The sequence below is a fragment of the Populus trichocarpa genome, chromosome 1, assembly GCF_000002775.5.
Source record: "Populus trichocarpa isolate Nisqually-1 chromosome 1, P.trichocarpa_v4.1, whole genome shotgun sequence".
NCBI lineage: Eukaryota > Viridiplantae > Streptophyta > Magnoliopsida > Malpighiales > Salicaceae > Populus > Populus trichocarpa.
Genome location: NC_037285.2, coordinates 5,366,944 through 5,383,021, shown reverse-complemented (window position 1 = coordinate 5,383,021; position 16,078 = coordinate 5,366,944). Strand labels below are relative to the sequence as shown.

The 16,078-nt window shown below is 34.8% G+C and overlaps 2 protein-coding genes across 3 annotated transcripts; both read right to left on the bottom strand.

Annotated features, from left to right (window-relative positions):
• Window positions 1-4,686: 4,686 nt before the first annotated feature.
• Window positions 4,687-5,482, bottom strand: LOC7467867 (60S ribosomal protein L21-1). Its single transcript, XM_002297860.4, has 2 exons — window positions 5,169-5,482; window positions 4,687-5,079 (listed from the first exon to the last, which is right to left on the bottom strand). The coding sequence occupies exons 1-2, from the start codon at window positions 5,403-5,405 to the stop codon at window positions 4,822-4,824; spliced, it is 495 nt and encodes a 164-aa protein (XP_002297896.1). The 5' UTR covers window positions 5,406-5,482; the 3' UTR covers window positions 4,687-4,821.
• A 2,320-nt stretch (window positions 5,483-7,802) lies between these two features.
• Window positions 7,803-10,497, bottom strand: LOC7491445 (xyloglucan endotransglucosylase protein 34). 2 transcript variants are annotated; one of them, XM_002297859.4, is made up of 5 exons: window positions 10,333-10,497; window positions 10,017-10,207; window positions 9,768-9,868; window positions 9,424-9,617; window positions 7,803-8,523 (listed from the first exon to the last, which is right to left on the bottom strand). In XM_002297859.4, exons 2-5 carry the CDS (start codon window positions 10,201-10,203, stop codon window positions 8,124-8,126), a joined length of 882 nt encoding a protein of 293 aa, XP_002297895.1. In that variant the 5' UTR covers window positions 10,204-10,207; window positions 10,333-10,497; the 3' UTR covers window positions 7,803-8,123. The 2 variants fall into 2 exon arrangements, with proteins under 2 accessions (XP_002297895.1, XP_052303134.1); XM_052447174.1 differs by lacking the exon at window positions 10,333-10,497 and having other exon boundaries at window positions 10,017-10,215.
• Between the last annotated feature and the right edge of the window lie 5,581 nt (window positions 10,498-16,078).

The following is a 16,078-nucleotide window of genomic DNA, read 5'->3' as shown; positions in this document are numbered from 1 at the left end:
AGGAGGATCTTTCACATAGCATGACTATCTTGGATGGCCAATTCCAACCTACTTCATACATTTTGCACATGTTTCTTTGGGTCTACAAGACTGTCATGGTTATTCAAGTTCATCTTAGTATAAATATAACCATTAGGTATACATATACGTAACACTCATTTTGATAAGGAAGAGTTTTAAATTTAATGGGGGAGTGTAGACATTTTCGTGCATATACTCTCCTGCAAGCTGCTTTCCACTACTATGTCTATAGGTTTCTAGCATAGAACAACGAGATCGATAGCTAGCCTCCATCTTGCGATGGGCAAATAGGTGTCTAAAATACTCATTATATGTATGAGCATCATGACGACGTTAACACTCTTTGGAAGGGCTTTGTGACCGATGAGGCTGAAAACCCTCATCGTTTCATTCTACCCATACTCTTCTAGCTAGTGTAACTATTTACAAACCCCAGATGTAACCAGTTGATATGGAGGTGTAAATGAGGGTGTTGTCACAGGTGTTAAGACTTTCTGAGGTGGTAAAGTATGATTTGGCCTTTGAGTTGGCAATATAGCTTAGGTGAGGAGTTGCACTTGGTTGACAAACTATTGAAGGGTTGGCTAGGCAGAAGTGTATGTTGTGGCAGGGAGGTATGTTACATATTCTATTTGAGGAGTGTCTTGATTGTTTACCATTGATGATTATTAGGGATATCAATAAACCTGTAGAGCAGTTAATGCCTTTTTGATAGTTCTTCACCGCAGTACTAATTGATGATGTCCCAGAATTCGATATGATAAAAAATGAGGTTATTTGATGTTTGCAAGGGATTAATCATATGCTTATATCAATATTTCTCTCTTAATAGCCTAAGGAGTTTATAATTAATGGTAAGAGTCCTAACACCTACAAAACAATCCATTTTGATGGGATTTAGAGACCCTATGATGATGAAGTCAATGACTTTTAAATAAAGGATTTTGATAAATCAAATAAAGAGTTTTAAATTCCAAGAACAAATGTGTTTATTATTGTTTTGGTATGATAAATGCTCTAATAATTAAGATATGAATGTTGAGAGTAGAAATTTATGAACCTTTTATTTGGATGGTTCAGGGAGTACTTATAATCTCTGAACCTTTTCGTTTTGATGGAGTAGAGGGGTTGGATTCATTTTATCCTGATGACATCAATGAGAGATAAAAATTCCTTACATATTATTAATGAGAGACAAATATCCCCTGCAGATCATTAATGAGATAAGAATATGGTAGGCCCTTAGGAGACCTTTTATACACCTATAGATGTGGGAAGATGATTTTTTCTGACATGAATAGTTTATGTTAGCAATTTTAAAAATAAATAAATAGGGCCTTATGCTCCTAACATGGATCTATAACGACCTTTATATCAATGGGGTTTGACGTGTAGCCAAGAATAGGGGAGATAAGTCTGGTAGCTCGACAAACCCTTATTTTCTTGGGCTTCTCACGTGGCTAAATCCAAGTATATTGGGTTTGACAGTTCATCAAACCCTCGTTTACTTGGGCTTAACACATGGTCAAACCTAAGTATGTTGGATTTGAAACCTCGTCAGACTCACGTTGATTTGGGCTCAACACGTGGCCGAACCCAAGTATATTGAGCTTGAAAACTCACTAGACCCACATTCACTTGGGCTTTGCACGTGGCCAAACTCAAGTATGTTGGGTCTGCAGTTCGCCAAGCCAACATTCATTTGGGCTCAACACGTGGTCAAATCCAAGTTGGGTTTGACAGCTTGTCAGACTCATGTTCGCTTGGGTTATCATCTTGTTATGGTTTTAAGATTTTTCATTGAGTAAAAAATAATGAATCATCACCGATACTATACCTCTTTTTCCTTTTTTTTTGGCAACTTACAACTACTATACCGAGGCTTATAGACCAATTTTTTGACGAATATAGGAAATTTAATCAATAAAGAAATGGAGAGAACAAAAGTCCGTAAGCATAGTATCCCCATCGTCCCACAATGAGGAGCATAGCAATAAAATGTTTGGTAGTCAAACTTAGAAACAATGTGTGAAATGAAAAGGCTAGAAAGACTAATGCTCTATATCACCTTAATTATATGAACTTGAAAAAAAAAACCTAAACCAAAGTAGATGCTTTCTGTCTAATGCTATCAAAGGATTTAAAATCTCTTGACATTGGAGTTTTTGATATATGATCGCATGGCATGACGCAAAAGGATCCATCTTGCTAACCCCAAGTGGCTTGGGATTGAGGCTCGATTGTTGTTCTTGTTCATCGTGAAACAGTAAACTCCACTTTGTTTGAGTTTACTTATTCTTCAACTTCTGTATAATCTAGTGAATCTGAAGTCACAGTGTTGTGCTTCTAGCCTCGCTCTCCCTTCTAGGATGATTCCGTACATGGTGGAAAATCCTGGCGCCACCTTCTCGCTATTTTTATTTTTTTAGCACCCAAGCTAGGGAAGTCTGACCTAGACAGGTAATTAAGCTCAAGCGTCCTAGTATATAGATATTTCTCAACTTGAGCTATTTATTTATTTATTTATTTGTGTGTGTATAAAATCACAAAGTTAAAGATAATATCGGGATTGGAATAAACATAATTAAAGCTTACAGTTTTTTTCCTTCAGTTTTATCAATTTAAATTTATTTATTTAATAAATACTTATAAGAAAATTCTATTTTAGTCTTAATAATAGTATAAATATTATCTATTAATTATAATCTTTAGAAAAACTAAGTAATATCACGTTATAGAAAGAAAGGATAAACGTTATGCTATCTAATATTTTTTAAATAGACGTCAACGAACTCAAAATACTAAAATTTTACTATAATAATTTAGGACAGAGGAGGGCTCCTTTAAACCTTTTATCCATGTTTATTTTAATCACTATAAAATTAAGTTAAATATATGTCAAAAGCGAACCCGCAGCAATGCAAGGGCCATAGGCCCATATGCTTGTGCTTCTCTATAATGACTTGTTTAGCACTATGCTACAGATTTAATCACAAATATTTATTATTATTATTAAACCCATCTAATGGGCTAATCTTAAAATATTCTAATTGTCTAGAAAAGTTGATTCATTTAATTGACTTACCAATCTAAAAACGACTAATTTGATTAATAAAAAAATTCAAAAACAAAATTAAAATTAAAAAAAAAATCCAACCAAACTTCTTATTTATATCAAAACTTGGCCAGTCTAGAGGTACCATTAAAATAAATACAACGATGATATTAAAAAAATAAAAACAATAGAAAAAATTAATTAGATATGATATATCCAATTTAATAGAACTAAAAACAACTCCATTAAATTTTTATTTTTTTAAATAAGGATAAGATTGAAAGAAAAAGACAGAAAGGGTTGGATTGAAGAGAGAGATGGAGAGGGAGAGAGAGAAGACGTTCCCAAGTATTTTAGTCGTATCAGGTAAAAACAAAGCAATTTCTCGACAACACATAATTTTCTGGAAGGCTCGTTATATCGGTCCCACTCATATCCTAGCCTTGATCGATGTACCTAAAATCCTTGATCTTGAGAATCAGAACGTATGTTCTGCCCTCGCTGATCATGATCGCAGAACGCCTTCAAACTTTCTCATAACATGCCACATGTAAGGAAACAAGTCCCTTGTGATGAAGATGCAATGTTATTGTCACATGTTTCTCTTGTTCTACTGAGAAAACAAATTATTGTTATGCAGACACTTTTCATGCATTTACAACTCAGAAAAATCTCAGCTTGACGCCAATTTTACTATATGAGAAACGAATCAAATGTAAAACATAAAAAGATGAGGATTATGAAAAAAGTTTCGTCATTAAAATCCACATCTCATGACGTAACCAAACAAATAATACAGATAGCATCGATTTCCCATAACAAATAGGGTAAACAATTAATAAATCAAGCAGAAGTGCAGTTGCTGGACCACTGATCAAGGAAGAGAGTTTAGGATTAGCCACGGAAATGTTGGGATTCATCGTTTTATTCACTGGAATACTGAGAGTCAATAATGGAGTGTTAATTTTGGAGGACGAATAGGAGGAGGAGGTGTCAGAAAAACCAAGAAGGCTAAGCATCAACAAATTCCAAAATCAACACCTTCAGAGCAAGACTTGATAAGTGTAGATACTTTACATTTCCAGTAATTAGTGACATAAATACACCTGAAAGTAGAGCCTCTATGTTGGTAACCGAGGTTCAAAGCTCAATGGATGGCAACCAGAAAGAAATGGTCTTTAAGGAAGATGAAAATCCAAAATGGTATCAGAACAAACCTCAAACTCACGAACAGCAATCACAACAAACCTCCATCCAAAGACATTGAGGACATTCTCAAACAAAGCATATAAGCGTACAATATTTTCAAATCTATCGGAAGCAATAACAAGCACAACGACCCACAGAACCCATTCAACTACATGTCCAAACTAATTCCTCAACAAGCCACTAAGAATGGCAAACCAATTGCTACACCCTAATGCATCATTTGCCCTAGCTAACACTCACAGCAGCAGAAACAGCAACAATTCAGATGTGCCAGCAGCATAGAAAATGCAAATTCATTAAAAGAAAATCAGACTGAAACCCCCAAATTAATCTATTCAGATTGATACGTAGTCAATTTCATCAGAACCAAAGGAAAGACAAACATATCTCACACGAAAGGATAATGCTAAATAATAGTAGTCTACTTTGTATTAAGCTAAATTACACATAACAAAAGTACACGTTCATCCACGTCTCACAAAACAGGAGAAATTCTTGATAACACTGAAAGCATAGGAAATCATAAATAAGAAAAATCAATAACCACCCTTGAGATCATTGACCACATCATAAGGAATGGGAGTGACAGTTTCAAGAGTAGCACCCTCCAACATAAATCCAGGCTTAGGTCCTTGAGGCTGCCTCTTAGTGCTAATCTTTTCACCACAAGCTTTGGCCTCAGCCTTCAACTCATCATTCTTCTTCTTCCTCAACTTAAACTCCTCCCTGCACCTCGACGGCTGCACATGCTCCACCCTAACATGAATTTTCTTCCCAATAATCCTATTCCCAACCTACAAAAGTTTTGACTTTAGTTTTCCAAAATCATAAATGAAAAATGAAAAACTACATAAAATTTTAATTATATAGATAGATCTCGTGCCTGCTTGTTGATGACGACACCAATAGCGCGCTTGGTGACATTCCAGACGCGACCGGTGCGGCCATGGTAGAACTTGTGGGGCATGCCTTTGTGAACGGCGCCGTTTACCTTGACGTCGACATAGTCGCCTACCTTGTATGTTCTGAGATAAGTGGAGAGGGGGATGTAACCCTTCTTCCTGAAGGGACGAGCGAAGAGATCTCTGGTCCTTGATCGCACACCGTGTCCAGCCGGCATCCTTGCTGCTGCTGCTGCTAATATCACTACAATGGGAGAAGTTTGCTGCTTACATTTTCTGGCTTTTATATGGTACTCTCATTTTTGGATGCCCTAATTGGCGTCTAGGGTTTTTTTTCCGGCTTTTGGGTTTGTTGGTGGGCCTAGTGTTTAATCTGAAGATGATGGACCTCTTGTGCTGGCCCATATCATTATTTCACAATTAATCCCAGTTTCGAATTACTTGTAAATGTGGGCTGTGGTGGCCCAAGAAAAAACGAAGACCATTGAGAAATTTCAAATGGCTTCGACTTCTGTGAAATGTAAAAAAAAAAAAAAATCGCAAAATAACTTTATCAAATTCTATGGAAAGCTTGATATTCTTACTTACTTCACCTAATATAGAAGGAAAATATTAATTAAAAAATTATGAGCAATCGTCATTTACAATTTTACACTCGATTGCATTAATTTTATGCCCGTAGTGTAACAACTCCCACCCTTCCAAATTTATTTTCTTGATAGCTTAAGAGCTTGTAGGACAGGCCCTAGGCCCATCCTTAGATTTTACTCTTTAGGTTTGGGCCTTGAGCCCTCTATGTAACTAAAAGGGGGGAAAGTAATAACTTGGAGCTCATTGCTCTTTTATTTTTATTTTCCAAGGAACTTCTTCTATTGATCATGGTATTGCCAGTGATCAGATTCATAAATCAAAAGTTTAAATATTTTTAATTGTGATCAGCTGACCTTCAGCCCTTTTGTTATTTTGATCCATTGCAAATGTATTCATCGTTCCAAAGTTAATGAAAAGCTTAGCATTCTATTTTAAAAAGAGTAGAGCAGAACCCAAAGGACTAAAGAAACAATTTATATGTAGCATAGCAGTCCGTCGGGGACGAGCCATGAGGCAAGAATATGAAGTCACTAGCAATACTGTGTTTGATACATCGCGGAATCTCATATGAAGCAGACGAGTTTTTATAATAAGTGATTTTGAATAGGTAAGTATAGTTCTATCATATTTAGATAAAGATCTGTTTAAAATATATTATACAGATGATTTAACATATATATTTATGGACCAATAAAACAGGTCTAAGCCTAAAAAAAGGTCTTATCGCTCCATACAAGAATAATAACTCGAAAGAGCCATAACTTTTTCTCTGATTGTTAAATCGTGTTTAAATTTTTATAGATTTTTTGGAAGTTGTTTTTCCTATTATAGCCACTATGTCACTATAAAGGCCATAGGGTTTCTAACATATTTAAGGATTTATAAAAGTTCCAAAGGAGGACTTCGGTATTGTTATTTTAAAGAGAATAAATTTGTGAATTTAGGTTTCATATATGCATCCCTTTTCACTCATCAAAGATTTTATGTTCTTTGTTTGTTGTTGTTTTTAACTTCTGTCTGTATTAGCTGGTATTAAAGCCAACAATTTTAGGTTTATTGCTTGTTGTGTGTTGCCTGTGAAAGAAATTTTTTTTTTCCTTGTTGTGTGCCGCTAGCAAACTATAATGGGGCAACAGGTGAAGAAGTGGTTTTGATTGGGGAGAGAAAGCTTGCTTCCATTTTCAAGGGCTTGATTTAATTAATGAAGCATGTGAGAGAGGAGAAAGGTTAGCATGAAGAGAGGAAGTGCCCTCCTTATATATATATATATATATATATATATCGGTATTATTATTTTTTCGTTGATTTTTATTAATTTTTCATTGATTTTTAAAATTTATTTTGACCATGTTGCAAAGTATAATATTAAAAACCTGGTTGCAAAATCAAAAAAATAATTTACCCGTATTTTACGATGTTGAGTGCCCTCGCATCTTAATAGTAGAAGTAAAAATAGCATGGTAGAACCATTTAGGTGGTGACCTAGTGGTAAAAGCTTGAGACTAAGAGGTTTGCTCCCTCTGTAGTCTCAGGTTCGAGCCCTGTGGTTGCTCATATGATGGTCACTGGAGACTTACATGGTCGTTAATTTCAGGACCCGTGGGATTAGTCGAGGTGCGCGCAAGCTGATCCGGACACCCACGTTAAACTAAAATAAAAAAAAATAGCATGGTAGGTATAAACTCGCTTGTGTCAAATTTTGTATTGAATTTGAGAGAGAAGAAAGTTATCGAATATCGTTGCATAATGACTTCGTTTCATCTGTTTGAGAAATTGTCCAGTAACGTCCAGAGATAATATTTTTCTTTTAGAAAAGATTTACCAGTTTTTTCATTCTCAAATACATAGACAAGTAAGAAATATGCATATATATGCAAATGTGTTCTATGGATGGAGGGCACATTTAACCAGTGATTGAATCAAGCAGGTCAACTTTAAATCCATGCATGTGAACACGTGGAAGTATCATTCATGTCAGAACACCAAACCTTGGACAGCTCATTAATCAAAGGAAACAGGCAAGGTAAAGAATAGCAATTATTTTCATTAACTTCATCAGAAGGAGGGCAAGCCGAGAGTAATAACGAGAACTTGTATCCAGTGGATACGTTTTGTAGAGTAATACAAACGGTAAGACTGATGTTTAAAAAATGATAAAACAGTAGAAATCCTTGAGCAGGTGTTGACTGATGATGACAGAAGAGCCATAAATCACGCTCTCAATTATAGGTGAAAAACAGGATGGAAGCAGCTGTGTGGAAATTAAGAGCTAGTGGGGCTTCGTCAATCAACATTAATCCAATCATATAGCCAGCATCAACATGCTTGGTCTCCAACATTATACTTTATATGTCTCTGTCTCTCTTGCATTCTGGTGGCAGTGAAGGGTATCTTGATCTATCAGTGCAGTAGTTGTAGATGGTGTATTTCTGGCGTACCCATCTGAGCCTCCTGTATTGCAAGGCATCAAGATCCTGGAACTCCTTCTGGTCCCACCATCTGGTACCCTGTGTGGCACAGAATTTCGCTTCCACGGAGGCCTCACACCCATCTATGTGGAAGCTCTTGTAGGAAGCTATAAAGGGTGCCTTGGACCAGTCTGTCTTCTCAAGTCCACCCCTGGTAGCCCAATCATCGGCGTTCCATAGGCTTGAGTATATCTTCATTGGCTGGTTGAAAGGAAATTTCACTCCCAAGTCTTTGCAGTTCTTGAACACTCTGATTGGCACATCATCCACGAAGAACCTGAAGGACACCACTCATATAATTAATCCAGCAGCACATCCAAAAAATTCGTTTTAACCCATTTCTCATATAGAAATGATCACGCACACATGAACGTTGCCAAGAACATGCCACTTGCACTGCAACTTATTAAAATAAACTGCATGTACAAGAGTTAATTAAATACTATATTATTAAACAAATTGATTGATAAGAGTATTAAATTTTACGGTTGATCAGATTGGATTTTTCATCATATACCATGCTTGGCACATGCGCGATTTACTTTATAAGAACAGGATGGCCCAAGTTTATGTTATAAATTGTCCATTTTACATAATCAAATTAGAAAGGAGAAAAAAGTGTAGACCAGCTCAAAAGTTATGTCGGGACCGATAGTTGAAAACAAAAATTTCAAGTCAGAAAAGAAACCTACTTTTACCAAATTTCAGCACAAAGTCCTCCAAGGTTTTGTTGATTTGTTTCTTCATTTCATATCTGTGTTTTTTGGCAATAAATTTAGTTGGATGCCAGTTGCATCAATGTGTTAGCTAGAATTCATTTATGTTGCTACATTATTTTAGTTAGGTGTTGAGGATCACTCCATGCCAAGGCCAAACTTTTGGATTTGAAGGACAAAAAAAAGTGTAGTTAGATACCAAACTTGTTCATTCTTTTTCAGGGGACGAAATCTAAAAGATTGATAGACCCACCACCACCGACCATCTATGTTGCAGTCACAAGAAACCCTCAAGAGTTTAGCCTATAGCAGAGCTGCTGAAAAGAGAAAGGATCTGTATAGCCCAATCTAACTAATTTGAAAACGAAATTTAGTCGGTTGAGGAGTGGAGACTTTCTTCTTTTTGTGAGAAGGTTCCTATAAAACTAATGCAGAAAGATATAATAGGAAAGGATACTTACACTACCAGGTACGAATTCCATAGGACGGAGTAAGAGTGGTATCTTATGGTTGGGTCAAACCAGAGGTAAATCCTCTGTTCTCTGTCTCCCTTGCCTCCTGTGAAAACATTTGTCTGCAAAATGTAAGGCTGGCCAGTCCTGTTTCCTAAGAACTCAAAGTCTATCTCATCATGCTCTGAGTTTTGTGAAGATAGCTGCCAAAGAAACACGCGAATAATAACTTGATGTTAAAAAAATGGAATTAGAACTTAGAAGTTGGGAATGATGATAAAGGGAAAGATCTTCTAAAATCCTAAAGAAGTGAGATGAAAATGATCAGTCACGATGTGATGAGAAACGCTTACATAGAAAGCAGTAACTGTTCCAGCTGAATCACCAGGAACCAACTTCATTTGCATACTGAAATGGCCAAATAAGTATGACCCTTTTGATTGGAAACCAGTACCTTCGCAATATCAAACCCCCTAATGTTAGCACGATATACTTACTATGTTTTGATGAAGAAAAACAAGAAATAAAAAGCCAGGAAGCTGTGTTGAAATGCAATGAACGATGGATAGCAAAAAAAAATGATTGATCTGATTATAATATACCCGTGTAATTATCCAACTGGAGCTGTATCTCTGAGCCTCCATTGAAGTACTTAATGTGGTCAAAAGCCCATGTAGGAACATAGTTCCTTCCAAAAGGCACATCCACTGGCTTCCTTGGGGGAGCTCCCATTGTCCCAGATACCATAAACAGCATGCCAAGAAACAAAGTCCATAGAGAAGCAGCCATATCTCTGCACATTTCAAAAGAAATGTTAGTTCTTGACACACAATATAAGACCTTAAAGGGACTTTAGAGATGTTAAGCATGAGAAGAATCAAGATGCAAGCATATTCAAGGTTCTAGAGCTAGCATTACCTGAGCGTAGAGAGTACTCCTGAAGGGGAGCTAATTGGATGAGGAGAATGGAGGAGGAGAGGCCCTTTAAATAGTGGTTTTTTCAAAACTAAAATTAAATTATTGAAGGGTATGCGGGGGCAAACTATTTTATTTGATTAAAAAAACTATAATAATTGGCAGTGGTAATACAGCTAGCTAGTAGCTACCACAACAGCCTATTTTAATTTTTATGTGATAGTGGGTGGAGGAGAAATGTGCAATTATTTAACTTCTGGCTGTTGAAAATGTGGATGGACTAGGGAGGGCATGCTCGATGACAGGAGAAGAATGTGTTTTGAAAACATTTTGAAAGTTGGAAACGCCGAGACTCGTGTGGTATTTGTTTATTTTTCTGGGGGGGTTGATGGGAAAGGAAAAATATGTGAATTGGAGCACAGCTGACCACTCTTTAAATTTCCTTCTCTCTTTCTTTCTATCTGCATCTCTCACCTAAGATATCTGGGCCACCTTCACATATTCGGCTTTTGTCCCTGGTTTTTTCTCTTTTCGAGGACTGCACTTTTCTGCTTTTGTCTCGGGCTCTTTTGCTCATGATGACTTCAAGCCCACCGACTCTACTACGGTGACGTTTGGCGTGAAGGAAGGAGATTTCTACCGTCAAGGTAAAATCGAAAAGATCAGGAAAAACGTTCTTTCTTTTTTCTTTCAAGACAGTTATAAGAGATGAAGGTTCCGCTTCCTTATCTGGGAAAGCATTTCTCCTTTTGGTCACAAGCTTTATAACACTCTTGATTGTGTTAATAGGCTAATTGCAAGTGAAGAGAGGCAAATTTGAGAGAAGCAAGCAAGCAAGTGAATGGGTCGAATACTTTCTAATTTTCCTTCCTAGGAAACCCACGATTCGATCGTTCTTACATTGTTAATGATCACAAATGCATCTGTCTTCGTTTTGATACATACGTAACTTTCACAGTATGTGAGAATATGGAAAAAAAAGTTTGATATATAAAATCATGTTATTATATATTGAAAGGATAAAATTACAAATAAATCAAATTCGACGAGAAAAAAAAAACAACACTATTTAATTATGAACAGAAAAAAATTTAAGAAAATTGCATGGGTGGTGCAATGAACAGGAAAAAAATGAAAAAAAAAGAGAAAAAAAAAAAAGTTGCACTGTTTATGTGAACAGTGCAATGGATAGTAAAATAACCATTATTTTTATTTTAGTTTTGTTAGTGATTAGTTCATCCAAAAACAATCTACCGGTCATTATCTCCTTAATAATTCACCTCTTTAAAAAAAAAAAACAAATAAAGTTAGGTTTTACAAAGATAATTTTTAACCACTTGTCAAACAAAACATTAGGAAAAGAAAAGAAAAGGTGAAGTATTAAAATTCAATTTACTTCTTACGAAAGATTTTGCCTAGCCTTTTGGTGCGCATATATATATATATATTCTGCGTATAGTCTACGTACGTAGATGCCGCATATAAGCAACTTGAGAAATTAAATCCCGACCCATCAACTGATATCATAACTTACCATCAAGGTATTAGATCAGTTTTGTGACCAATATTAGTTTTTTTGGTTTAAAATGAGCGATGCATAGATTTTTAGAGGAAACAGTGAACAATGACACTTTGTCACTAGTGAAGAGATATGTACAGAAGACAGGCTTTGAAATCCAGATGTGCTCCTGTCGTTGCGAGTTAGGGCTTGGGACTTGCATGAACACTGTTAGACTTCCCCCCGCATCCACTCAATTTTATTTTCAAACGTGCAAACATAGTGAAAAAAAAGAGTTTCAGAACGAGAGAAACAAGAAGAAAAACAAAAGGTGCCCCCCACTATATCCAGTGGTCCATACTGCAGAGCATCACCATGTGTTTGCACGATCCATGTCTTTCTTATCAGTTCTCACCAATCACCACTTTCCATGTTCCTGTGTTTTCACAGACATAGCTAGCTTACGTTAAATCCTAAAAAGGTACATGTTGAACAAGTCACTACTACGTTTTCCTTTGCCAGGACGCATCATTTATTGTTGTTCTTTTTTCTGCTCGACAAACATATACGTTCCTGCAGAATTCTGTTCTCTTGATTCGTTCATCAAAGTCAGATAATTTTATGTTCCCTTTACTTATACTCTAGAGATTTGAATCTCACTTACACGATTCGATTTGTATTCGAGACCTTGTTTATATACAATTAAGAAACACCACTTCAATGATGAAAGGTTGCCTTATTTTTAAATTTATTTTCACTGATGATATTACATTTTTCAAGAGATAATAAAAGAAAAGGAATTATTCTTGAAAAATGAAAACCAAAGTATCAACGTCACTGGAACAGAAAAGGAGATCATGGAATCTATTGCATGTTGCATGTAGGTGCTACGAGTTTTTAGATAACAACTTTTAAATAATTCTATTAAGAATATTGATGTGATTTTAAATGCATTCTATTGTTTGTATTGTATAATGTTTTAATGTTAAAAATAAATTTTAAAAAATAAAAAATTATTTTAATATATTTTTAAATAAAAAATACTTTAAAAACAATTATTATTACAACAAAAAAATATTCATAATAGAATTATCATCGGAGTTATATTGAAACATAATTGTTAATAATTCTTAAATATGTTCACAACATTCTAATTTTTATGGTTTAGACTGTTTTTTTATTAAAAAATAATATAAATAATATATTAGAAGATTATCTAATAATTTAAGTTTTTAAATCAAATTAATTTATTGATATAATATCAAAATTTTGATAACTAAACGGTCACGAGTTTGAATCTCATTATCTTTATTTATTTTATAAAAATTAAATATATTATACAAATTTCAATTCTTATTTTAAAAATAATATAAATTATATTTTAAAATTTTATTTAATAAAAATTAAATCAATAAATTTTAAGTTTTCAACTGCCACACGATAGATGTGCCTCCTCGTTAGTTAGAGACCAGAAAGAGATAAAGAGCGTGGGTGGGATTTAAATGTCGAAGAAAGATTGGGCCACAGTTTTTTCACAATCACTGCAGTGTGGATATATATATATATATATATATATATATATAGAGAGAGAGAGAGAGAGAGAGAGAGGAAGGATTGGGGCAGGGGGTCCATGTGAGATTATCATGTGACATGGTCTCCGAACTCTGAACAGTGTCATCCCTGCACATGAATGTGTTCAAGTAGTGCCACCCGAGATATATACTAAACCCCCGACGTCAGTAAATCTCGACGGGCCAGCTGGGGTAGAACCTGCCTGGTGCAAATCGTGATTTGTGACGATATCCTACCGCTGCACAGTGGGTCTTTTGTTATCTTTTCTATACTGATTCTGAACTGGCCTTTCTGGGGTATTCCAGCTCCATCCGACTTGCCTTCCTGTTTGATCACCCGGAAAGATTCCGATGCCAGTTATTAATGGTGAATCTTTCTTGTTTCCTTTCCCCCTGTAATCCTCTTCCTAGGTTTTTAATCGGATGAGTGGATAAACTCAGCCTCCTTTCTCAAACTTTACAATAAAAAATATCAAATTAATATTTTTTTTATAATTTTATAATAGTTTTAGCCATGGTTTGTATTTTAAACAAGGTTTATATGGTAATCCCACCCTGTAATGAAGTGTCATCAATCATCATGTATATGAGTTGAATTTGAACTAAGTTTTTCAACGCGTATGGTTTTTGCAAACTGATTTGAGTTGTTTTTTAAATTTTTTAAATTATAAGTATATCTGTTAAGAAAAATATTTTGACTTCTAAATTAAATCAAAATGTTGATTTAATAAAAAAAGTAAAATTTTTAACTTTTTAATTTACATTATTTTTTAAAAAAATTATGATGATCTCCAAAAAAATTCAATAAACTCATGAAAAAGATTTTAGTATTTGAATATAATTATATACTTACATTGATATTTTATTTTTAATAACTAGAAAAATAGATGATTGGTTAGTTTTCTGCAAAACAATTCTTCCTGGAGTTTTGAGACTCTTTAATAATTAAGTTAATAATTTTATAATAAAAAATTATAATAAATAAAGAGATAAGCGTTTATCTCTAAAAATAAAAATATTTATTCTTGATTTTTTGTGATAAATACTCTATGAATATATGATAAAAAAATAAAAATTACAATTCATTTATTTGAATAATTAAGAGAATATTTATAGTATTTGTATAAATTCTTAAGGCCTGAAATTCTTTTCCTCTTAAGTATTTTTGTAAAGAAAAACTTCATGACATTAATACTAATAAAAATATCTTTTATACAGTATTAATACGTGGATGAGAATTATTTGTTCACGTCGTTAATGCCGACAGGCTATAAAACACTTTAAGAACATATTTCGTTCGTGTGAATCTCTCTCTGAGAAAGCAGTCGCGATCGTGAAGTGCACAGGTGTCGAGTTGTGATCAAGATTGATGGTTGATGTGGCACATCCATCTGTATAGAAGTATGCCAACCAAAAATCAAATGCACCTTAGCTGTCTATAAATAATTCATAGCTAGTGCATGGAAGCTACCCAACTTGAACCACTTGGGGGTTCGGTTCATGTCATTGGCAACAACCAGGATTGAATAGATAGATCAGAGATAAACGAGACGTGTAACCTTGATAGAGTGAATTTTTATTTTTATTATTATTATTATAAAAAATAATGTTCAAATGTTATAAGAATGTTCTTTTTTAAAAGAAAAAACATAGCTTGGGTTATAGAATTGACTAAATTAAATAAATTGATTTTATTTTAATTAGATGATAAAAAAGCAACCAGAGCAAATGAACTAAAAAAATAATCATGATAACTTGAAAAAACATTCTAAAGAAAAAAAACAGTTGATTAAATCATAGTTTTGAAACCCGGACCGATCCGGCGGGTCGACCCGGGACCCGGCTGACCCGAGCCTGGACTGGTCCGAGTCTAAGTAAAAACCCTTCGGGAAGTTGACCCGACGAAACCCGGTCAACCCGGGTAAACCCGGTTGAAACCCGGCTACCTTCTTTTTTTGTATTCAAGCGGTTGTCAGTCGAAACAAAAAAGACATCATCTCCTTCGTTTTTAATGACTGGGGCAAGCAGATGCTACCAGAGTTTTGGGACCAAGAAAAGATACACTGCAAACTGATCATAACAATTCAGTTAACTTACCAAAACAAGAAGACAGCCCTCCTTCAACAGCTAGATGCCTAGATATCTTCGATCAGTACTTCAATATCTCAACAAAAGTTTTCAAATATTCTTCAAAATCCTCCAGCAGAAACTTCTCATAAATGATCAAAAGCTTCAAGTATGTAATATATATCCAGCTTCAACCCAAGCTGCTTACAACGACTTGAATTAAGGAAAGACATGAGCTAGCTTGTCCCATTCAAATCTTACAGGGGCTGCCTTCTTATATTTGATTATTAGAAGAAAAAATTTCTATCTAGAAGCAACGTGTCTTTTTATAGTCCATGAAATCCAAATAAAGGAAGAAGAAAACAGTATTTCTACCTCACCTTTAAAACACACCTTTAGAATATCCCCGACGACGAGTCGCAAGTTTAAAGTGTGTTATTTTTTTTTTACCGGTGACCCGATCAATAGACCGGGTCGACCACCGAATCCGGTTTCAAAACTATGGATTAAATACAAGATAATGAAATTAGATAGAAATGACAAAAAAATCAGTCTATGTCATCCTCAAGTTAGTATGACAAACCTATAACCTAATTAAGTAATATATGTGGAA